This window comes from Carassius gibelio, chromosome B7 (genome assembly GCF_023724105.1).
Source record: "Carassius gibelio isolate Cgi1373 ecotype wild population from Czech Republic chromosome B7, carGib1.2-hapl.c, whole genome shotgun sequence".
In the NCBI taxonomy this organism is placed as follows: Eukaryota; Metazoa; Chordata; class Actinopteri; order Cypriniformes; family Cyprinidae; genus Carassius; species Carassius gibelio.
Window position 1 is genome coordinate 2,183,653 of NC_068402.1, and position 24,854 is coordinate 2,208,506.

At 37.5% G+C, this 24,854-nt stretch overlaps 1 protein-coding gene across 1 annotated transcript; it reads left to right on the plus strand.

Annotated features, from left to right (window-relative positions):
* The first annotated feature begins 13,705 nt into the window (after window positions 1–13,705).
* Window positions 13,706–17,344, plus strand: LOC127962263 (putative C-type lectin domain family 20 member A). The gene is made up of 4 exons (XM_052561815.1): window positions 13,706–14,090; window positions 15,949–16,293; window positions 16,653–16,741; window positions 17,030–17,344. The coding sequence occupies exons 1-4, from the start codon at window positions 13,775–13,777 to the stop codon at window positions 17,165–17,167; spliced, it is 888 nt and encodes a 295-aa protein (XP_052417775.1). The 5' UTR covers window positions 13,706–13,774; the 3' UTR covers window positions 17,168–17,344.
* The last annotated feature ends 7,510 nt before the right edge of the window (window positions 17,345–24,854 follow it).

Sequence of the window (24,854 nt, forward strand, 5' to 3'; positions counted from 1 at the left end):
ATTGTGGGTGGGGACTAAACACACCAAATCACTGTAAAAACATTAACCTGAAGAGAAGAGACTGACAAAACCAATCAAACCATGACAGTATGTTCCGGCTGGGAGAAGTGGTCAATGTTGACTTGACTGGTTAATCTGGTCAGTCAGATGATGTAACTACACCATCTAAAAAACTGGTCTTGCAAGCAACTCTAAATGACTCCTCTGTGGAGTGTGATCCTTTAATTTCATCCTCTTTAACCGAAAGGCAACTGTGATCAAACTAGGGCTGCCCTAATAGTCAACTAAATGTTAGTTGACTAAAATATTATTAGTTGTTTAGTCACAGGAAAATAAAATAAAATAAATCAAAAAAGAAACTGTGTGTCTGTGTCAGGCAGATCATTAAACGTTGGTTCTTGAGATAATTCCAGGCAGTATATCAGGCAGGAAATCCAAACGTTTACCTATCATTCATCGACCTTAAATATGGCTTATTACTGAAATATGTAATTAGTAGCAACTACGTTGCCCTAGAGACAATACATGGGCATTATGTTAAATTCATGTATGTTTTGTGTATTTAAGCATGACCATTGGTTCACATGGCTGTCAATCATATTTGTGACATCACAACACAAGACTAATCTACAGATGTGCTGGCAGGATAAAAGACCTTGTTTCCAGTTTTGGAGTGGTAAGCAGATCAGCGCCGGACCTCACTCACTCGAGTCGCACCTTTAGTCGAGCCCTGAAAGTCCAGTCAGACACGATTGAGCCTTGATACATCATGGTCTTGTCCTTTGCTTGTTGAGTTGTACTGCACCATTCTTTCCATCTGAGAGACTGCACTGTTTCAGTGCTAGGATTTAAATATCATGTACAGGTGTGTGTAGACTATTTCAGCATTACGCTGGTGTAACACTTGTTTCTATTTATAATTAGATGTATTCATAAGTGATATATTGTGATTAACCACTTGGTTGTAGTTCTGAGACTTTACATTGCTGTTTGATCCCCTTTATTTTGTACAACTCTTCAACATTCACAAACAAGCCTGCCATTTGCTGATCTTAAGTTTAAGTCATTTGTGAACAGCTACAACTACTGGTTTTCAATTTTCATTTTGGTAGTTAATTAAGATATTGTGTTTCCCCTAAGTGTTGTGCAATCATCCCTCCTTTAACATCAAGTGCTTAAAAATTATTAGGCGCATATCCAAGTGTTTGAAGAGAGTCGAAGCTATTAGCATGCATGCAGCGTGCAATCACGGGCTCTCTATTAGCCTTACTGGACCTTAGCACTGCATTAAACATTATCAACCACAACATTCTGTTGAATCGATTAGAAAATGATGTTGCCATATGTGGAAATGCATGGCCATGGTTGTAAATCAAACTAACCTGACAGTCATCAATTCATAGCAGTGAATGATGAGATATCAAATTGATCACAAGTACAGTATGGAGTACCACAAGGCTCAGATCAAGGACTGTTGCTTTTCATGCTTTAGCCTTGTTAGGAGATATCATCAAGAAACATGTTGTTAGCTTTCACTGTTACGCTAATGATAAGTAGCTCTTTAATTTTTCATGGCCCAAACAAAGCATACCAATTACCAAATTACCAACACTAATTGAATGCATAGCTGTTATTTTAAAAACTGGATGACTAGTCATTTCCTACTCTTAAATATATATATATATATATATATATATATATATATATATATATATATATATATATTTTTTTTTTTTTTTTTTTTTTAATGAGGCGTTACCTAGGTGTGCTATTAAATATAAATATTTCCTTTGAAAGCCATATTTCAAAGGAAAGATTTTTTTGTTCCATATTAAGTATTCAGTTGCTTACCAGGATTTTTGTTTCACTACTCTTAGTATCCTACATAACACACACACATTCTTACCCACATTATATATAATGTGTTATATCGAATAATTCAGCAAGTAAATCACATTGCTGCCATCTGGTGCTCAAAAACATGAAGCACACTTATGACCTCTACAGATAACCAGCATGACCAAAAACTCCTGCAATCTAAACACACACCAGACTGTACCTCCAGGATTTCGCCTGACTTTTTTTTTTTGCGCCCTAAAATGATTGATATTTTATGCCATATCTTATTGTTCTCATAGAGAAAATATACCACAGACTTTCCTGACTTTGGAGAACCACTGTAGGTCTTCAGACAAAAGTTTGAGGACACCAACACCAGTGCCATGAAGTTCTACAGAAGGAGGATAAATTATGACACATTTAGTTTTATAAAAGGGGGCAACCTATGAAGGATGAACAAATAATGTCATCGCATTAAAATAACCTTCATAATCTTAATGTTTGAAATAATAGTTCAATAAGGATACACAGTTCAACACCAGATAAAGACCTTGCTTCAAAAACAAAAACAAACTAAACAAACCAACATATATATATATATATATATATATATACATATTTAAAAAAATGAAGAGATAAAGAAATGGCAATCAAAAATACATATCAACACGCAGGGAGAAATAACAAACCCACACAGATTCCACTTCACTACTTCAACCATCCACCACAAGCACCCAGTCAGGAAACGGGAAGCTACAATCAAATCACTCAGTGAACAAAGGCACCCTTTAGCTTAGAGTGGGTAGTTCTCCTTTCTAGCCAAAATTAAACAAATACTTTAATAAAAAAAATCAAAGAAACTAAAAAAAAGCCTTAACATCACATAGTCACGCAGACCAAAATCAAATAAACTAATAGAAAACAACTTACAACATTTTATTATTTGTAAGCAGGCAGAAAAAATAGAGCATGTTTTAATAAAATGTAAAAAGAAAAAAAAAACCTTCAATGAAAAAGAGAGTAAAACTAATTAAGGAAATAAGAAACATGGGTGTTGAATCATTTAATTTGTCAAGCCTTTTGCAAGAGCATGCAGAACAAGGTAATATATATGGTATCGTTAAATACATTCAAGAAATAGGATTAATATACATGTATATATTCAATGCTTATTAGTGCTTCACACTCCAGTCCAGTTGGTGGCAATAAATGCACCAAAAGTTGGTTTGCCATCCGCCATAAAACGTTATTATAAGAGGAGTAATGTTCCTGTGGCACTGTTTCATCCTGCTTTAGGTGTGTTTGGCTTCCCATAGCAGAGGGGTACACGCTACTACCAACACATGATGGGTAACTCACAAAGCAAAATGTTCCTCCATGTTTTCTCAGCACTAAACCAAAGAGAGTACGAGGTTTGAGAAATAGAAGGTGGGGCAGCAGTTAAAACATTTCAAAGCTAAAGACATTGACTTTAAAAACTTAAAAAAATTCATGCAAACAAATATTAATAGTTTCATTAAAAGTTTCATTCAAATATTTATGGTTTAGGCCTATAACAAAACCCAGTGTTAAAGCAGAGCCCAAAAAGTTATATCTGGAACATTAGAATACTGTAGAGGCTTTCCAATATGTGTCACTTTCTCAACATAAAGAACATGATTGTTTTAAGGACCACATGCATAGTTATGTCCAATAACAATATAACATATAACATAACTGATATAAGAAATATCATAGATGGTTTAAATGTCCTTTGAAATAACACTAACCACTTGTTTTGTTATGGTGGTAGATCATTAATTATTACATATACGTTTAGCAGACGATTTTATCACTAATTAGATAAATAAAAGCAGTCAAAACAAACAAAACACCAATAAAATGCAAATGTTACGACAAGTCTCGGTTCGCCCCAGCGCAGTTAAAGTGGCAAGTGTGTTTTTTTGGGGTTTTTTATTAGCATAAAAATACAAAAAAACTTTTTATCACTACAAATAAAACCAATGCCATTCTGTATACTTATATAACTTGTTTTTCTACAAGTTATATTATGAAAAACAGTAAACAAGTTTCACCCAAATGGAAGTTTGTCTGGCTTAAATTGCATCTCTCGCGATGGATTTACAAGACAGTTGAATGTTTAGCAGTTTAACATTTAATTTTTTGGTAAATAAAGGGGATTTGCTATTAAAGTTAAAACATGGAAGAAATATTGTGTGATTTATTTCTTTAAAAAGTTGTATTATTTTTTTCAACAATAGTAGCAGTATCACATACATTCTACTAAATAATAGTAATATTTCTAGCACACTGCCTTTATGTAAACATTTACTTTTATTTTGATGGGTTACCTATGAAGTTATTTTTGATTCAAAACAACTGAACACCTGTGGCAGTGCGATTTGTAGTTGTAGAGAAAAGCCACACATGTGTATCAGTAAATTTGAAGCCACAGAGGGAAATGTTTTTAAGAGTTGCAAACCTGTAGACTTTTTTTCTCTCCCACAAACACAACACAACAGTTACACCTTCTCAAATTCTTCATTGCAGGTGCACAAATCCTATTCTACAAATCACACATTTAGAAACTCGTACGCTCACATTTTTGAAACAATTGCTGCAGTGAATGTGGTGCAAAACGCATTTACACACCCGCATCAAGAAATGTGAAGTCGTGGAGAAATGTTGAACATCCGCAAATCAGTACGTGAATTCATCAAATGAGAGTTGCACACTTGTAGAATATTTTCTCAAAACTGTCTTGTATATTTTTCCAACACAAACACAAAGTACATAACTACAGCTGCTTGAATCTGCTGCGATGAATCTCAAACACTGTTTTTCGCTTTCAAGTGACAAGTTTCGCGCTCTCCCTTTTGCACCGAGATATTTGGTTCAAAAGTGATTTGTGCATCTGTAGAGGTAGTGGGCGGGACTGTTTAGAGATTACAGAATTTCAGCCAATCAGAAGAGCTACTGAGCCGGTAGATATACGCCCCAAGCAGTTTTACGCCCCTGTTGTTCCTCATGCGTCCAGTAGGGGGAGGCTGCAGACCTATGACCTACTGTAAAATGTATTATTTATATTTATTTATAAACTGTTTTTATATACAGGAGACTGACTGATATATTAAGTCGTGAATTTATATTAAGTTATATTTAGATATTAACCATATTCAGGCCATTAGACATACAGTACTGTGTAATCATATGGATCCTAAATGAAATATTTGCTGTACAATTCACAATTGCTCATCATACAGCAACAAAATATGTCCTACATAGCATTTTATGAAGAAAAACACAATTTAACCCTTTTCTAAAGTTCCAAGGGTCATTTAAAAGAAAGAGACAATATTGTTCACAATAAAAAAAATATCTATTTCTTAACACCATGACTTGGTTATTTCTTAACAGCATGACTCCTGTAGATGACTCTCCAATGGCTTGCCACTCTTCTTTAATTGTTTCTTTATCCTGCTGTCAAAGTGATACCACTCACTGATAAAAATAAATAAAAAAGCAATAAAATAAAAATAAAATAACAAAATCAAAAGTGCCTTTTCTATATTAAGCACAAAACTATTATTTTATAGCAATGATCTAACATTATGTATAAACTATTTGACATTAAAAACAATGTGAATATGACACCATGCAGAGCACAACTAACACACAAGACCTCTGGAAAAGGGACATCCATAATGAATCGGATCTGGTCACTGTGGGTGTGTGTAGGTGTGCTGCCCAGAATTGAAGTCATCTAAGTGTAGATAACATCAATTCGCTCCTGATCTTCAATGAACAATATTGATGGAACACTTGGAAAAAGTGTCAAGCCACTTTGATTTTTTTTTTTTTTTTTTTTTTTTTTGTCCATTGATGATGGACTGTGGTTAGTTAAGTTTGAGTCAGAGTACGTTTGCCCCTCGAAATAAATTGACCCATCTTTTGAACTGATATCGCTCATTGATATTTAATTGATCAATCTTTTATAAATAATAAATGTTGCATCATTACACAATACAATCAACAACAATTACTTTAGCAGATTATTTAACATACCTCATACGTATCGCTTCAAGAAGGTCTGCTGCTATCATACATATAGATATGGTCTGCTGTTCTGATATATGACTGGGCTCATATACTAATATACAGCCTCCCCCTACTGGACGCATGAGGAACAACAGGGGCGTAAAACTGCTTGGGTATATCTTGAGTATATCTACCGGCTCAGTAGCTCTTCTGATTGGCTGAAATTCTGTAATCTCTAAACAGTCCCGCCCACTACCTCTACAGATGCACAAATCACTTTTGAACCAAATATCTCGGTGCAAAAGGGAGAGCGCGAAACTTGTCACTTGAAAGCGAAAAACAGTGTTTGAGATTCATCGCAGCAGATTCAAGCAGCTGTAGTTATGTACTTTGTGTTTGTGTTGGAAAAATATACAAGACAGTTTTGAGAAAATATTCTACAAGTGTGCAACTCTCATTTGATGAATTCACGTACTGATTTGCGGATGTTCAACATTTCTCCACGACTTCACATTTCTTGATGCGGGTGTGTAAATGCGTTTTGCACCACATTCGCTGCAGCAATGTGTGATTTGTAGAATAGGATTTGTGCACCTGCAATGAAGAATTTTAGAAGGTGTAACTGTTGTGTTGTGTTTGTGGGAGAGAAAAAAAGTCTACAGGTTTGCAACTCTTAAAACATTTCTCTCTGTGGCTTCAAATTTACTGATACACATGTGTGGCTTTTCTCTACAACTACAAATCGCACTGCCACAGGTGTTCAGTTGTTTTGAATCAAAAATAACTTTATAGTTACCATGAATACCTTTAAATTGACACTGGTTTTACTCAAATGAAACGGTAAAATGCTTGTGAAGTGACTCAAAACAGTTCTGGTGTCCTGCATACCAGGGACCATCACAGTTTTTTTTTTTTTACAGACTTGGTACCAAAGTACTGGGTCTTTTGACAACACTACCCCAGAGGGTTAAAACCAGAATGGTTATTGCCCAGCTGGTTGCTCTGTAAGCAGAAGACACTTGGTTGAAGATGTGTTCATGTGATTTTGCCATGAATGGGAAGAGTATAAGAGTATAATGGCGTTTTTTTTCCACCAGATCCAGCTTTTATCCAGATCAGAGGGTCACTGCAGTCACCCGGATCCAGTCTGTATCCAGACCAGATGGGGGATCAGCACCTAGAAAGGACCTCTACTGCCCTGAAAGACAGCGGAGACCGGGACAACTAGATGAGCCTCAGAGACAGATCACCTCCGAAGACCTCATCATCTAGACAGCCATCGGGATAAGACCACAGGAACCAGAAGAGTCCTCTGCACAATCTGACTTTGTTGCAACCTAGAATTAATGTGCAGGTCTTGTCTGGCCAGAGGAGAACGACAGACTATAACAAAACACTAGTATTTCCGTTTAATGCTTTAAAGCTGCTTTGACACAATCAGCACTGTAAAAAATTATATTAATAATGGTGACATTACTTTACTTGAGAGAAGGAGGAGAGAAGAAGATCAGCTGGGTATGTGTTTGATGTGAGTTCCCTGGTGAGTGGAGCCGAGAATTGACTGCTGATGGATTTGGTTTTGTTAGTGAAGTAACTAGAAATCGACAGCAATTAAAGAGGTGAAATTTGGCAGAGGGGAACAAAGGAAAATATTAAATGTTTTGAGGAGTTTGCATTCGTCTGATTCACTGTTGACCTTGTAATGAATGAAGGTAGTTTTGGCTGTATGGAAAACATGGATAGCAGTGACTGATACCAGATGAGATCAGCAGAGTCTTTTGATTTGCGCATTTTGATTTGCATTTCCCTGAACTTTTCTGGTACAACTTGAGCTTGAACTGGGTCAGACGAGTCAGTCTGATTTGTTAATGTTGTGGTGCCTGATATGCTTTTTTCTGCTACACAGCAGTCACATCAAATAACCCAGCCGACTGTGGAAAATTTCCATCCTGACCTTCACAAGGACACTTTATTCAAAGACAAAAAGCAAATAATCTCTAATCAAGCTAAACCAGACGATTTAGGAAAATGTCAATCCAAATAAACTAGTCAATCCAAAACATGCGGTTAAAGTGGTCATATAATGTTGCCAGAAAGAAAATTTATTTTGTGTATTTGGTGTAATTAAATATTTTAATGTGTTTTTTTCTTTTTTTTTTTTTTTTCTATTTTGCAAGCTCTTTGAGCATTACAGCCAAACTAATATCCCTATAAAAACTTGAATGAGTTTTCTTCTCCTGCTAAACATAAACTCTATTTTGAAAGAAGGTGGAAAACCAAACAGTTGCTGGGAAGAGTATCTTCCCCCTACCACCAAAGTCAATGTGGACCAGCAACTGTTTGGTTATCCATTTTTGTGTGCAGCACAAGAAATAAATGGGCTGAATGAGTGGGCTCCTCCTCACTCACGATCCTTGATGGCGGTGCAGTGAAGGGGTATTCAGGAATCCCATCGGAGGAGTGGGCGGTAGCGATGCAATTGTGTCCTAAGTCCACTGCCTCCTGGCGTGGAGACCCGGTTCTCCCTTCCTGGGCCTGTAGGCACTTGTCTGGTCTGACCGGCAGTGCCTATGGTGCTTGTGGGGAAGATGCTTCCGCCTAACACGCTATGGCGTTACTGCAGGTGCATCAGGCTAAGGCACTGAAGGACCTGCACGAGGGTGGTCATGATCCAGCACTTCTGGAAGAACTCCGAACCTCCACTGACCTTGCGCTTCAAGCGACGAAGGTCACTCCGAGTTCTCTGGGTCGTGTGTCCACATTCGTCCACAGAAGCAAACTAAGGCGATCCGACACATCCTGCCCCGGCGGGCAGCTGCTGGAGGAAGGCTAGGCAGAGAATCTGGAAATCTCGACAGGAGAGCAGTTTTGTCCCTCTCTGGGTCCCAGGAGGGGAAACGGAGAGTTGCGGACGGCAATGCTCCGGACGGCAAAGCTCCGGACCTCACTCATCCTCCTCCTTCGCCAGATGGCAGCAGCGGGTGGTTCGAGAGTGTCAACAAAAGGACTCACGCACCCTCTGCCAACCCATGGAACCAGATGAGCCCTGCACCCCACACTCGCACCACACTCCGGCCTGCTCACAAGCCACCTGAGTTGGGTCCCTGTGTTCCACCTTGCTGCCCCACTGCGGGTATGGCTGTGGTTCCGCTGGTCCCGCTTGTACGGTTTTTAAGCGCTTTGTCAGCGCTACCCAGCCCGTCTCGCTGGCTTCTGCGAACCACCAGCCTCGGCTATGCGATTCAGATCGCCCTGCTTCCCCCCAAGCTCTGCGGTGTCTGCTTCACTACAGTGAAAGCGTACGATACCCCGGTTTTGCAGGAAGAGATCGCAGTCCTACTGGCGAAGTACTCTATAGAGCCGATCCCTCCAGCCGATATATGAGGATGGGTTTTACAGCCCGTACTTCATTGTACCCAAGAAAGGCGGTGGATTACGACCAATCTTGGATCTGAGAGTTTTGAATCGGGCCCTCCATCGTCTACCGTTCAAAATGTTGACACAGAAACGCATTTTTGAGTGCGTCTGTCCCCAAGATTGGTTTGCAGCGATGGACCTGAAGGATGTGTACTTTCATGTTTCCATCCTTCCGCGCCACAGACCTTTTCTGTGCTTTGCGTTCGAAGGACTGGCATATCAGTACAAGGTCCTGCCCTTCGGGCTGTCCCAGTCTCCCCGTGTCTTCACGAAAGTCACAAAAGGCAGCTCTCGTTCCTCTCAGAGAGCAGGGTGTTTGCATTCTCAACTATTTAGACGATTAGCTGATACTAGCACAGTCTCGAGATCAGTTGTACGAGCACAGGGAGGTGGTGTTGAATGGACAACACTGCGACCGTTGCGTACATCAACCGACAAGGTGGTCTGCGCTCTCGTCGCATGTCGAAACTCGCCTGCCACCTCCTCCTTTGGAGTCAGAAGGTTTTGAGGTCACTTCATGCCATTCACATTCCAGGCCTGCTCAGTCATACAGCCTGTCTCGGGCAATGCTCCTGGGAGAATGGCGGCTCCATCCCCTGACGGTCCAGCTGATTCGGAGGCGGTTCAGTGTAGGGCACCTGCATGCATTTTCGGTCGATGATTCGTGCCTAGCGTTTGGGCCGGCTGACTCCTAGGTAATCCTGAGGCCCCAGCCTGGCTACGTGCCCTAGGCCTGCAGAAGGGGAGTGCCGTCTCTAAGTAGAGGATGGCCCACTGGATTGTGGATGCCATAACCCTGGCTTATCAGGCTCAGGATGTGCCCTGCCCGTTCAGGTTGCGAGCTCACTCAACTAGAAGTGTTGCATCCACCTGGGCGCTGGCTCGTGGTGCCTTGCTGACAGATATTTGTATAGCTGCGGACTGGGCGACCCCTAACACGTTCGCTAGGTTCTATAGCCTTCGTTTAGAGCCGGTATCCTCCTTTGTTCTCACCTCAGATGGGTAGTGGCACTGAGAGGCCCCGGTTAGAGTCAGCTTGCTTAAACTGCTCCAGAGTGTCCATACTGTAGACCCTGTTGATATCCTCCATCACCCTAAGCAGCTGGACGCAGTGGAACATCCGGCGCCGGGCCTTCATGATGTATCCGTGAGAACCATGGAAGGGTGGGTTCCATATTGAGACCTAAGCAGTACTCGTATGTGCATAGTCCATGGTATAGCCTTAGAGCCTGTGTTTCTCCGGCAGACTTCTGCCTTCCCAAGATGGTTTTTAATCACCTCAAATTTCTCCGTTTACTCCTAAACGGATGCTATATGTGTATTTGCCTCCGAGACCTCCTTCGGGAAGGATGGGGCTTCTGCAGCGTCCTGGTTCCAAGCGGACCAGGTACGTTTTCCCAGTGTCATCCAATCTCACCCAGTGAGGTAGTGCTTTAACAACGGTGAGTGGAGCTACTCGTTCTGAGCCCCAGCCTACACCTAATAGGGGTACAGGCGGCTCGCACAGGGCACTGGAAGGGGCAGCACCCATGCACTTTGATAGGGATCCCATATTCGTCGGTCACCTTCGCCATGGTTGCTGTACCGCCCCTGAGCTGCTGGGCCCCCGGCTCGGCTCCTCAGTGAAAAACTGATCTATCAAAGCGATATCCCATATTCGTTGGTCACCGACGTGCCGCCTCCGTTCCCTCCTTCAGGGAATGAGGGTTACCATACGTAACCGAGACGATATTTGCACTTAGTGTAAATAGCCGCTGCCTTTTTTTTAAATTACATGCAGACTAATGTTGGCAATGCTATGTTGTATGCCAGATGTTGTTATTAAAATAAACAAACCTATAAATAAATAAAATAAACCAAAATTATTCAGCTTGTAACACTCCAAAGAGAAATTAATTATTGAAATCACATGACCCCTTTAAAACTACATTATTCTCATAAACTGCATTATCTGTCAAGATGTTTACATGATTTGATATAAAACAAAAAATTATATCTATAGCTACACATCATATATAGCTGAACATATATATATATATGTATGTATGTAAGGGTAGTCCAGAACTTTTGGGTGAAGGCCAGCACCTCCATTCCCTTATGACAAAGTCTTTCCAGACCTTGAAGCCGGACTTGTCGTTCAGAGAGCAGAATCTTGTCCCTCATACTGTTTGATCAATAATGGCTGAAGTCCTCTGTCATGGATTCACTCTGTGAATACACAGAAGATCCAAGTGCACTTAATTAATCCAAAAACAAAATACAAAAACGGTGACAGGCAGAAAGCAATGCGAAAAAAGATAATCCACTAAATACTGCAGCAACAAAGGATACAGTATATATGAAGGAACTAACAAGACTAATCGCACAGAGCTGGATACAATAAGATTGGATTTGAAGAGCAAAGGGTGATGGGAAATGAAGTCCAGAACAAAATAATACAGAAGATTGTGGTCCAAGCTAGCTATTGGTATCAGTAAAATTCACTATCGGTCGACCTCTAGAATGTATACAAATGCACAGTCTTTGTTTTATTGATTAGAAATAAATGATTAAAGCGGCAGTGAGTGATTCATTATTTTTGTTCATCAGTTCTGTGAATTTTTAAAGCTAAAATTTTTCTTTTCATGAAGTTATATTTTTTTGTTTCTGTACTCTAAATTTACAGAAGTGGCAAGCACACGCCTACAGGCATTTGCATAGGAAAATAACTGCTTAAGAGTCCATGAAGATGTTACAGTTTGCATGATCTGAAAACACTCTACTAATCACAAACATATAATACATTTACACAAATACTGCTGACCCGAAGGAACAAGAATTACATTTCTAATGTTTTGCATATCCAATGAGTTTTCCAAAGCAAGTGCTATCGCCATACATTTGTGATTTTATCCAGTGCACAATATAAATGCAAGGATCTATCAAATCTTAATAAGTCCCTTCAGTGCAAATGCATACATGTAAAGGTAGAGTTAATTTTAGAAGTTGATTTTTAAAAGAATGTTTTTTTCTGAATAAAAACATTTGCAAATGTTTCTACATGAAGTACAGTGAGTGCCCTTAAATGATCCATGCACCTGAAGGAGGAACTGCAACAAACAATACAGGACACACTTTGCATATATGACTGTAAAATTCCCTTCTTAACGTAACAAACCTATTTAAAGAGCTTAAGATCAGGAACTTGAGAGACATCTGATTACTCACCATCACTGAAGATAGGCCAGCGTTTCATCAGTTCACTCTCAGAGCAGTTTAACAGGTTAGTGCTCTTTCATTGCTGGGGGATTACTAGTTATGCTTTATGTATATATAAATAAAAATCAAGTAAATTTTGGATGAATCAATTAATGAATTAATTCATTCATTCATTCATTCATGTTGTTCCAGTGAGAAAAAACAAAGTGATGGACCTAATTTTGCCTTATCTGCTTTTTCTCTCAGGTAAAATATTTTTCAAAACATTAAACAAAACAAACATTCAAAATGAAAATAGTTAGACAAGGATAATTAATATCAGTGTAATCAAAAAAAAAAATAAAAAAAATGTTCAGAACAAATGGACATTTGATCTAAAAATTGAGTAAAAAATAACTTAAATTGCAATCATTTAAATACATAATATTGCACTTGTTTCATGTTTTATGGCATTTTTATCATTAGTGATGAAGTTTATTAATAACAATAATAATAATGATAATAATGTAGACTCAGCAATGCACTTTGTCTGTTAAAAAACAATATTAAATACAAATCCTTATTTAATCTCACCTGGGGCCTGTGATTTCCAGTATTTGTACAGACTTTACATTTTTTATTAATAATTAAAAAAAGTATGCAATTTTATCTTTGAAGCAGATTTGTTACATGACAGCATTAATTAAAGTTTCTTAAGGGACTCTCATAATAAATGTCAGGACTCAAATGAATGCACAAAACAATTAAAAAATATTTTTTGCATCACTAATAAATATTTCAAAGAGTTAACTTGGCTGGGACTATAGTATTATAGACTACACAACATTATTATATTATTTTCAAATTAATTATTCAATTATTATTGTTCCTGTAGAGTACTCTTGTAGCAGCGGCTAGAACAGATTTAAAAAGATGTGGTCTAATCCCGTTTACATGAAATAAGCTGCTTCCAAGCAGGTTTAATCTTACAGACCAAGTCCAGGAAGAACGGACCTGTGTACTATTCACATAAACAGGTTTTCCAATATTTGACCAATGCTTTACAACAGAAGTAATGTATCAGTACAAGCAAAATCAAAGACAAATTCACTTGGCAAGCTCTTGTTCAACAATGAGCAAACAAACTATAAATATCAGAATATATAAATATAAAAAGATGACTGGGACAAATAAGCCGGCCACACTTTAAGAAGGAAAAATAATAAGATGGCAGTATTCTCTTCCAGGACTTCTGTCATTAACTCTGTGTATACAACAAGAGTATATTCTGATCAATCAGTTAATGACATGGGAAGATGCACAGAATTACTGCAGGACACACCATATTGACCTGGCCACCGTTCAGAGTAATGAAAACTGGACCCGTCTGCAAGAAGCCGCAGATGAAAAACAGTTTTCTGGCTTTGCCTGGATCGGACTGTACAACGATATCAACAGCTGGCGCTGGTCCTATAACGAGGAGAGTCTGGTGTTCAAGAACTGGGGACTTGGTCAGCCAGATAACTACGGTTTGGGAGAGGAGTGTGTTGCGATATTTGATAATGGAGCCTGGTTTGATTTCTACTGCAGCGACTCAAGATATTTTGTGTGCTATGATGGTGAGAATCATGTACAATCACTCTTTATTAATGTTCATTAATTCAGTGTATGAATGAAGACACTAATATAAGGACGTTAGGAATTCATATGAACCAGTATTACTCTATTATCACAGAGATCCTATTATTATTTTAATATTTTCAGTTTTGAATTTATTTTATTTTAGTTATTTTATTGTGTGTTTATTATTAGGGGCCAAGCAGCGATAGGCCACACAGGCACCTATTTTATCTGTTAGTCGTCATCTTCTGCTCTGTAAGTCTATGGCAGCCCATAGAACTGCTGTCAAATCTGGCAAACAGATAGAGGACAGTCTGAACATTAACCACACCAAATTTGAACTGTCTAACTCAAACCCTCTAGCGCCACCACTTGTCCAAAGATGCACTGATGTTTGTCTTAAGAACTTTTGAATGGTAAGAACCAGAGACGAATTTCCTTTGATTCCTCCTAAACCGTTTATTGGATTTTCATGAAAATTTAAATATAGCATCTTCAGACCATGTCAACTAAAAAAGAAAAATGAAAATCAATTGATCAGTCAAACCAATCAAATCAAGTTTCCGAATATCTTACAAAAAAACAAAAGAAAAAATTACTAAGTAACATCTAGTTGCTGTTGTGCAGACTACACGAAGGATCGGCGACAGGGGGTCACAAATCATCTTCTCAATATGAATAGCGGACGCCTAGTCTACAAACTATGTTTCACAATCAAACACATGCGAGATGTGATACAGAATATAACATAAGATCATGTGAGAGACAGGAGTTCTCGCACAAGAATGGATTTATTCCTGTCAAAAATAGTGGAGTAAAAAGCTTGTAATCCAAGTTGCCTGTTTAGTGATTCATAATGAAAATGAAGAATTTGAAGGAGAGAATGGTTGCCTGCTGGAAGATCTATTATGACTCCTCCCCCTGAACCTTCCTTTGCCTTGTATCCTGCTCTCTTATTGCCTGTAGGTCATTGACTTCATTTGCAAACACATTTCCTATTGCAGGACTCAGAGTTGTCGGCAGGTCCAAATGTTTAGCATGCTAAATACCTCGCAGAAATCAGGGATGGATCAGAGCTTCTCTCAGATCGCAACTTTGATAATACACACTAACTTAAAAAGTTTCAAGAAAGTGCCACCTTGTGGTCGAAAATAATGAAACAAAAATATTAAATGTTTTTTTTTTACGGTTTTTGATTAGTTTTTTTGCCCTATTGCCCATGCCCTATCATGATACAGTTCTTGATAAGTTTCTTGCTGAAAACATAGATTGTTACCAATTATGCCATAATTAGCTGAACTTCACTGAAACCTACTTATTAAAAATTTTCCTAGCTTGTTGGTCCAATTTTCACCATATCTGATCAAAATCATCATCAGACCATACTGTCAAAAATATATGGATTTGATCTGGATTTTACCGCATTAACACATTTTTCCATATCAATCTGTTAAAAGCGCCACCAATTGGTCAGAATTGATAAACCATTAATCATATTACAAATGACTGAATTTAGACTGATCCTCTCTCCAATACTTTCTCCTCGTTCTGCATCTGTTGTGTTTGCCCCTTAATTGCTGCTTGCACCTATATTTTTGTTAGTATTGTACATTTTAGTTTTGTTTTCATACTTTTTATTTTTATAAGCTTTTATTTTATTTCAGTTTTAGTTTTGCTTATTTTAGTATAGCAAGATAAACTACATGGAAAACCACAATTGTTGCTTTAAAAACTAGCTGAAGTCAATTTTTTATAATTTATTTGGCCGGTTTAACAGGTTCACACTCATTTGATAAAATTACTATGGCTTGCAATGAATGACTTTAACATCTTAACCCTATTTTGGAATTGTCACAGGAAGTGCAAACGCAACAGAGAAAATGGTTTTGAGCAAGAATGCAAAGACGTGGATTGATGCTCAGGAGTACTGCAGACAGCATTACACAGATCTGGCTACCATTAGAAATAAAGCTGACCAAGACAGCATAACCAGCTTGCTAAATATTGTCTCGCCTGCTGTCTGGATCGGATTGTACCGGGACAGTTGGAAGTGGTCAGATCAATCCAACGTCACTTCCTCAACTCAAGTCACTACTCGAGGATTTACTCGGTGGAATGAAAACTGTGCTGGTTTAAATATTTATTATCGTTTTATTGATGATAGATTTTGCACTATTACTTATTACTTCTACTGTAGCACAGGTAATTCTGACCTGAACTATTGTGTACATAAATTATTTGTTTGAACAGAAAAATGTGACTTTGATTTAATTTATTACATAGGCTACATAAGAGTTTACAAACTTTGTTTCCTAAAATTAAGACAGAGATATTGTAGGACACAATGAAGTCCAGTTTTATTTATTTTTTCCTTAATTCCATTTTTTTAAATACATTTCATTTTTCTATTTTCATTTTTCTGAATGTGTTTTTTAATGGCTGAATCATTTCTGTAATCAAAATAATGTCTAATTAACTGAAGTCTGTAAATCCCTGATTTATTTGTTCATAAAGTAAGCTATAGTAAAACTAAGTGAAACATATAACCTGTTTTTGCACAGTCAAGAAGAAGAGGCAGGTTATCCAAGTACAGGTGAAAGCCGCTGAGAACATGGATGAAGCTAAACTGAAGGCACTCGTCTTAAACAAGGTTAACTTTATATTAACTATCTGACCAGAATTAATCATGAAACATAAGTCTAAAAAAGGAAATTCAAGAAAAATAATCAGAATTCCCCTCCACAGTGAATAAAGCTAAACACTAAAACTAAATATTATTTACAAAAAGACAAAATATTATGCTTTGTGTTTGAAATGTTGACATTTCTGCTCTTTTGGAAGATTTTTAAAGTAAAACGTTATTTTCCGAGGTGAAATGCCTCAAACGTGTTTGTGTGAGATTCATTCACAGAGTAATGGAAGTCTGTTCTGTGTTTAGTTAAAGCAGACGCTGATCAATCAGGACGTCTCTATGACATGGAGGACACAACCCAGCGGGAAAGTCTTCCAGAAGAAGTGGACTATACCGAAACGTACTAAAGCAAATACTACTCTTGATTGTCCTTCCTTGGAGTGAAATTTATGTAAAATGACTGCAATTAATTCTTCGTACAGTTAGTTACTTAGTTTCTGAATTATACATTAGATTAACAATTTATAGTAATCGCTCAAAAATATCTGCAATTTATTTTCCATTTATTCATTTATTTGACAGATATGTATATCTAAATATGAGCCAACAAACAGATGTAGTAGTAATAGATGTAGAAGTAATAGACGTATTAATTTTAATTTATCAGATTTAAGGCTTTAATGCTTCTAGTTAAATTAAATGAATTTTTTTGGAAACTAGCAGAAATAAAATGATTTTTTTAAATATATGATTGTATTTCAGTTCATGTTTATTTTAAGAATCAATGCATTATTAATTAATCTTGATGTTAAAAGTCTCACAATTTGAAACACAAAACAAACTACCAATATGCTGTATTTACTTTAAAATTACCACAAAATTATTTTATGTTTATAAACAAAATATGTTGGTTTCGTGATGATGAGAAAATGAGAAGTATTTAAAGGGTCCTATTATGCTCTTTTAAAACCTCTTGATTTTGTTTTGGGTGTGTACTAAAACAGGCTTTAATACTAGGTTGTTCGAAAAACACATTATTTTTCACTTAGTTTACATTATGACAACACCTCATTCACTGCCCAGTCTGGCATGAACAGCTCCAATAGTTCCTGTATCAAATGAAGGCCCGCCTTCTGAAATATGAAATGTGCTGTGATTGGTTAGTTGGGCCAGTGTGTGTTGTGATTGGCAGCACTTAGTTCTTAGTTCTTAGTTCTGAAAAATGTCATGGCCCTACCGATAGCTTTCTGCTTCAGTGTAAATATTGTATCAAAATCAAATCAATTCGAGTATGATTTAAACCTGGATGATTAACTCAAAAATAAATAAATAAATAAAATAATATACATATATATTTCTGTGGAAAACAAACACACTGACAGTCCATGGGTGTGCATCGCCCTCCACAATGAACAGAATCCAGGGTGGAGATGACGGAGGGAGGAGCCAGGAAGACGATAGGAGGAACTTCTAGCAGGAGCAGCCAGGCGGGACCCAGTCCACAGACATGAAGGAAACCATTATTGGAGCCTATAGAGTATTACAGTATTACAGACTAACTGGGGCCCAGGTCAGGAAACGGAGAGACTGCTTACACCGATCATCTGCTAGCTGCCTCACACCACAAAAATAAGTTAATTCTCAGCACATAGAGACTTTTTCACCTAGATATCACACTATAGAGACTGTGTCTGTTCCCTGAACAAGAAAAAAAACTATTTAAGAGTAACTATTTAATTTGATGTTCAAGAAATTATGTAATATGGATAAACAAATGATTAAGCTTGGCTTACTGAATATGAGATCCCCTTCTTCGAAAAACACTTTTTCTGTAAATGATATGATTACTGATCATAATATAGATGTGCTCTGTTCAGAAACCTGGCTAAAACCTGATGATTACATTATTTTAAATGAGTCCACCCCCCAAGATTACTGTTTTAAACATGAACTGCATCCAAAAGGCAAAGGGGGAGGTGTTCCTACAATTTATACCAATGTTTTCAGGATTTCCCAGAGGGCAGGCTTCAAGTATAACTCGTTTGAAGTAATGGTGCTTCATATAACATTATCCAAAGAAACAAATGTTAATGATAAATCCCGTTATGTTTGTACTGGCTACTGTACACAGGTAATCAGGGCACCATACAGACTTTATTTAAGAGTTTTTTTTTTTAATGATTTTACATCCGAGTTAGTGCTGGCTGCAGACAAAGTTTTAATTGTTGGTGTTTTAAATATCCATGTTGATAATGAAAAAGATGCATTGGGATCAGCATTTATAGACATTCTGAACTCCATTGGGGTAAGACAACACGTTTCAGGACCTACTCATTATCAAAAACATACTCTAGATTTAATACTGTCACATGGAATTGATGCTGATGGTGTTGAAATTATGCAGTCAAGTGATGATATCTCTTTATCTAATCGTGTATGGTAAGTATGGTAGAACCATCACTTCTACCACAAAAGACTTCTTTGAAAGTGGTCTTCCTGATTTATCCCAAATCCTTAGCATATCCAAAACCTCAGAATAACTTGATGATGTAACTGAAACTATGGACTCTTTTCTAGCATTTTAGATACGGTTGCTTAAGGAACTCGTACCCTAAAGAGAGTAGCCTGGAAAATGGAGTGTAGCTGGTTAGAAAAAGTATTTTGTATTGCTTTGGAAAGTACGCTATCCTACAGAAAAGCATTAAAAACTGCTAGATCTGATTATTTTTCATCTCTCTTAGAAAAAAAAAAAACATAACCCCAGAAATTGATTTAATACAGTGGCTAAAAACAAAAAATAAAGCAAACAGGTGGTGACATTTCCAACAGGATAGCATTAATGACTTTATAAACTACTTCCAAGTTTGATACTATTAGAGATAAAATTGTAACCATTCAGCCGTCAGCTACAGTATCGCATCAGACAGTGCACTATAGACCCCCTGAGGAACAGTTCCACTCATTCTCTACTATAGGAGAGGAAGAATTGTATAAACTTGTTAAATTATCTAAACCAAACAATATGTATGTTAGACCCCATTCCATCTAAGATAGTAAAATAGGTGCTTCCAGAATTCAAGATCCTCTTCTGGCTATTATCATTCCTCATTGTCATTAGGATATGTCCCCAAAACCTCTTATTAAGCCTCTCATCAAAAAAAAAAAAAAACACAACTTGACCCCAAAGAACTAGTTAATTACACACCGATCTCGATTCTCCCTTATCTGTCCAAGATACTTAAAGGAAGTATCCTCACAGTTATATTCCTTCTTAGAGAAAAAGTGTATTTTTGTAAGGATCCATATTCCAGTCAGGATTTAGACCGTATCATAGTACTGAGACTGCTCTCCTTAGAGTTACAAATGACCTGCTCTTATCATCTGATCATGGTTGTATCTCATGGTTGGATCTTAGCATTGCGTTCGACACTATTGACCACAACATTCTTTTGAATAGACTAGAAAACTTTGTCGGCATTAGTGCTAGTGCATTAGCATGGTTCATATCATATTTATCTGACCGCCATCAATTTATTGCAGTGAATGTAGAAGTATCATATCAATCACAAAGGCAATATGGAGTACCACAAGGCTCAGTACTAGTGCCATTACTTTTCACACTTTACATGTTAAACCTTGGAGATATCATCAGAAAACATGGTGTTAACTTTCACTGTTATGCTGATGATACTCAGATCTATATTTATTTGCAGTTTGACAAAACATACCAATTTGAGAAACGAATATATATATATATATATATATATATATATATATATATATATATATATATATATATATATATATTCGTTTCTCAAATATAGCATATATAAAAGAAACTGGATGACGAGTAATTTCTTACTGCTTAATTCTTAAAAAACAGAGGTTTTTATTATCAGACCTAAAACCTCTGCATGTAATAATCTAGAACACTGTCTATGACTCGATGGCTGCTCTGTCAATTCTTTGTCAATTCTTTGTCTATTTGATAGCAATCTTTTATTTAGGTACAGTGAATAAAAAGGTTCTGGAATGTGGTGTCACTGACTAGTGGATCTCAGACTTCTGGAGTGGATGTAGATTCGTAATAGTGAGTGGAAGTATGTAACCATTAGCCAGTGCAAGGAGATAAAGGGAGGAGCAACATGGGCTCTTTTGGGCTGATTGAAGACCAGTCGTGCAGCTGCATTCTGATTCATATGTAGAGGTTTGATTGTGCTTGATGGAAGTCCAGCCAGAAGAGCATTGCTGTAGTCCAGCCTAGAAATGACAAGGGCCTGGACAAGAAGTTGTGATGCATGCACCGTTAGAAAGGTCTGATCTTTCTGATGTTGTGCAATGCAAACCTGTAAGATTTAGCATTCTTTGCAATGTGGTCTTTGAAGGTCAGCTGGTCATCAAAGGTTACATAGAAAGATTTCTGAAGCTCAGTTTTTGCCAGGTTCAGCTGTAGGTGTTATTCTCAGAGTCATCTCATTTATCACCAGTAAAATATGGAGTGTCCCAAAAATGTGGCCTAGGTCTTCTTCTGTTTTCAATATACATGTTGCCCCTTGGTAATATTGTTAGAAAATACGGGGTTAGTTTCAAGTTCAAGTTCAAGTCTGCTTTATTGTCAATTTCCACATGTACAGTACATACATACAGATAATCGAAATTGCGTTACTCTCAAAACCCGGTGCATACAGATAACATTAACATTAAAGCCTAAAAAAATAACTAGATCAAATATAAAATGTAGATACAATTATACAATAAGGGAATTATAAAAAAGACATATAATAAAAATAAAAGTTAAAAATAAAGTTAAATAAAGCAGCGCAAGGTAAATGACAGATATAGTGCAAATCAATGAAGTGAACAACAGTGCAGTTGAAAGATTTTTTAGTGCAAAAAAATCACTTATTAAAAATATCTTAAGTCTGATTAAAGTGACAAGTGACAAGTGACCAAGAGCAGTTATTTAACTGACTGATGAGGTAGTGGAATGACGTCAGTTCCATGCCGAATGAGGTAGTGAGCGGTGAGTGAGCAGACCAATGCTGCACAGGGGGGGAGGGGGGGGTTCATAGTTCAGTGGTGCCTGGGGAAGAAGAGGGGAGGGGGGGCAGGTTCGGGAGGGAGTTCAGCTTCCTGACAGCCTGGTGGATGAAGCTGTCCTTCAGTCTGCTGGTCCTGGCCTGGAGACTCCCCAGTCTCCTCCCTGATGGTAGCAGGCTGAAGAAGCTGTGTGATGGGTGAGTGGGATCACCTGTGATGCAGAGGGCTTTGCGGGTGAGACGTGTTCCATAAATGTCCTGGAGGGAGGGTAGAGAGACACCAATGATCTTCTCAGCTGCTCTCACGATGCGTTGTAGAGTCTTTCGGCAGGACGCGTTGCAGGCGCCATACCACACAGTGATGCAGCTCGTCAGGATGCTCTCGATGGTGCCACTGTAGAAGGTGGGTGTGCATGATGGGGGCTGGGGCTCTGGCTCTTCTCAGTTTGCGGAGGAAGTAGAGACACTGTTGTGATTTCTTGGCTAGTGCTGCAGTGTTTCCAGTCCAGGAGAGGTCCTCTGTGATGTGCACACCCAGGAACTTGGTTCTGCTCACTCTCTCCACAGTCGCACCGTTGATGGTCAGAGGAACGTGCTTCCTTATGTTTCCACTCTTATGCTGATGATACGCAGCTATATATCTCAACGAGACCAGATGAAACTTCTAAATTATTTATGTTAACAGAATGTGTTAAAAATTGTAAAGATTTGATGACCAATAAAAACACTACACAGAATCTAGTAGACTACAGTTTGCAACTAGATGGATGTACTGTTACTTCCTCTACAGTCAAAAATCTGGGTGTTATACTAGACAGCAACTTGTCTTTTGAAAACCATATTTCCTTAGTTACAAAAACATTGCCAAACTATATGTTACCTGTTTCTGATGCAGAAAAGCTAGTTCATGCATTTATGACCTCTAGACTGAACTATTGTAATGCACTTCTAGGTGGTTGTCCTGCTTCTTCAATAAACAAGCTACATGTAGTACAAAATGTAGCAGCTAGAGTCCATACCAGGTCAAGAAAATATGATCATATTACCCCAATTTTATAGACTCTGCACTGGCTACCTATTAAGTTCCGTATCAGTTAAGAATTATCATTACTTACTTATAAGGCCCTAAATGGTTTAGCTCCTGCGTACCTAATTAGCCTTATACCACGTTACAATCCATCACGCACCCTAAGGTCACAAATCGCTGGCCTTTTGGTAGTTCCTAGGATAGCAAAGTCCACTAAAGGAGGTAGAGCTTTTTCGCATTTTGCTCCCGAACTATAGCCTTCCTGATAATGTTTGGGGTACAGACACGCTTTCTCTGCTTAATATTGATTAAAAACACATCTCTTTCACCAAGCATTCAAATAATGCATCTCATAATTTATGACTGCAGTTGTATCTGAGCAAATGTGCATTATTATTCTTTAGCTTGGGTTAAACTAACTAATTTTATTTTGTTGGAACAACAGTTACACTAATTATGTCTTTATTTGTTTATATGTTTTGCCACAGGATTTACATCACATGGTTACTAGGATTTACACAAGCTCCAGTCTGGATCCAGAACACCTGAGAAGAGATGATGCTGACCCTCAGAGGACCTCAGATGATGCTAACCCTGAATCAACAAACAGAACTAACAAACATTGCTACTTACTTTGCAATCACATTATAATTGCCGTTAATAGAGTTCATTGCCTGTCATTTGCACATGAACTGACAATCTCCACTTGTAAGCTACTACTAAATATTGTAGAAACTTAATTTTCTGTAAAAGTTGCTTTGCGTTGATTTGTATCGTAAAAAAACGATATACAAATAAACTTGAATTTAATTTATTTCAAGATCTGCTTCGGCAGTCATTTTCTGAGGAAAATTATTAAAACTAATTTAGTGGCAGACTAATACTAAAGGTATCTCAGTTGAGGGAACAATGGCAACATTATCTCTTTTTTGAAAAATCATCATCATTGAGAGTAAAAGATCAGGGTAAAAAAGTTGGTATTTGAGGGCTGCATTGTGATGCTTAATGTCATCAAATGAGTCATGTTTAAAATATGCTTTAGATTTTTTTTGTATAAATATTGTTACACTGAAAGACATTTTAGTGGTTGTCTTCTGTAATTCATGGTAAAAAAAAAAGCAAGATAGTTAATGTGTTTTGTTCAGAAAAAAATATACAGTTAAACAGGACACATTCAAATGTATGGGGACAAAACTAAATCTGAAGATGTATTACACTTATTTTGTGATCCATGAAACACCCTTATCGTCTTTGACCCAATTACATAATTAAAACACCCAATAGCGATGTGTGATGTGGATGTTTTCCCATATAAAGAGAATCCACTAGCTTTCATCAGCCCACCTTTTTACATTTTACTTAGCCATGAGAAACCATAAAAAAATAATATATATATAATTTGGCCCCTTCATTCAAGTGTTTACAGGCATTACAACAGGTAATAATGTTGTAAATAATGCTCAGTATATGCACCAATCAGACCAATCATTTTTTTCACAAAACCTCAATATATCATAAATTTTGTCTTGCCTAATGTGCGGACACATTTATTCTCGCACACTGCATTCTCTACTTTTTTATGCAGTAGTAGCTACTGCACAGTAAACATATCAAATAACCCAGCCAACTGTGAAACATTTCCATCCTGACCACACTGATTTCCATCCTGACCTTCACAAGGACACTTTATTCAAAGACAAGAAGCAAATAATCTCCAATCTAGCCAAACCAGGGATAGGGAAATCAGTTAAAAAGTCAGTCCAACACACACACACACACACAAAAAAAAAAACATTATTCTGATAAACTATATTATCAGAATCAGAATCAGAAAGAGCTTTATTGCCAAGTATGCTTACGCATACAAGGAATTTGTTTTAGTGACATACACTTCCAGTACACAGAGACAACAACACACAGAAAAAAAAAAAAAAAGAGATTTACAAATTGACAAATAAATAAGTACTTATGTAGCACAATTAACAAGAGCCACAGCTGACCAGCGTGCTTTACAACATAAAATAAGAAGTCATTGGATATCAAAAATAAAATCATGATTAAGGAC

Coding starts and splice junctions, on each gene's coding strand:
- LOC127962263 (XM_052561815.1), top strand. CDS start 13,775: ATGACATGGGAAGATGCACAGAATTACTGCAGGACACACCATATTGAC. Junction 14,091..15,948: donor ATATTTTGTGTGCTATGATG/GTGAGAATCATG, acceptor GAATTGTCACAG/GAAGTGCAAACGCAACAGAG. Junction 16,294..16,652: donor TTACTTCTACTGTAGCACAG/GTAATTCTGACC, acceptor GTTTTTGCACAG/TCAAGAAGAAGAGGCAGGTT.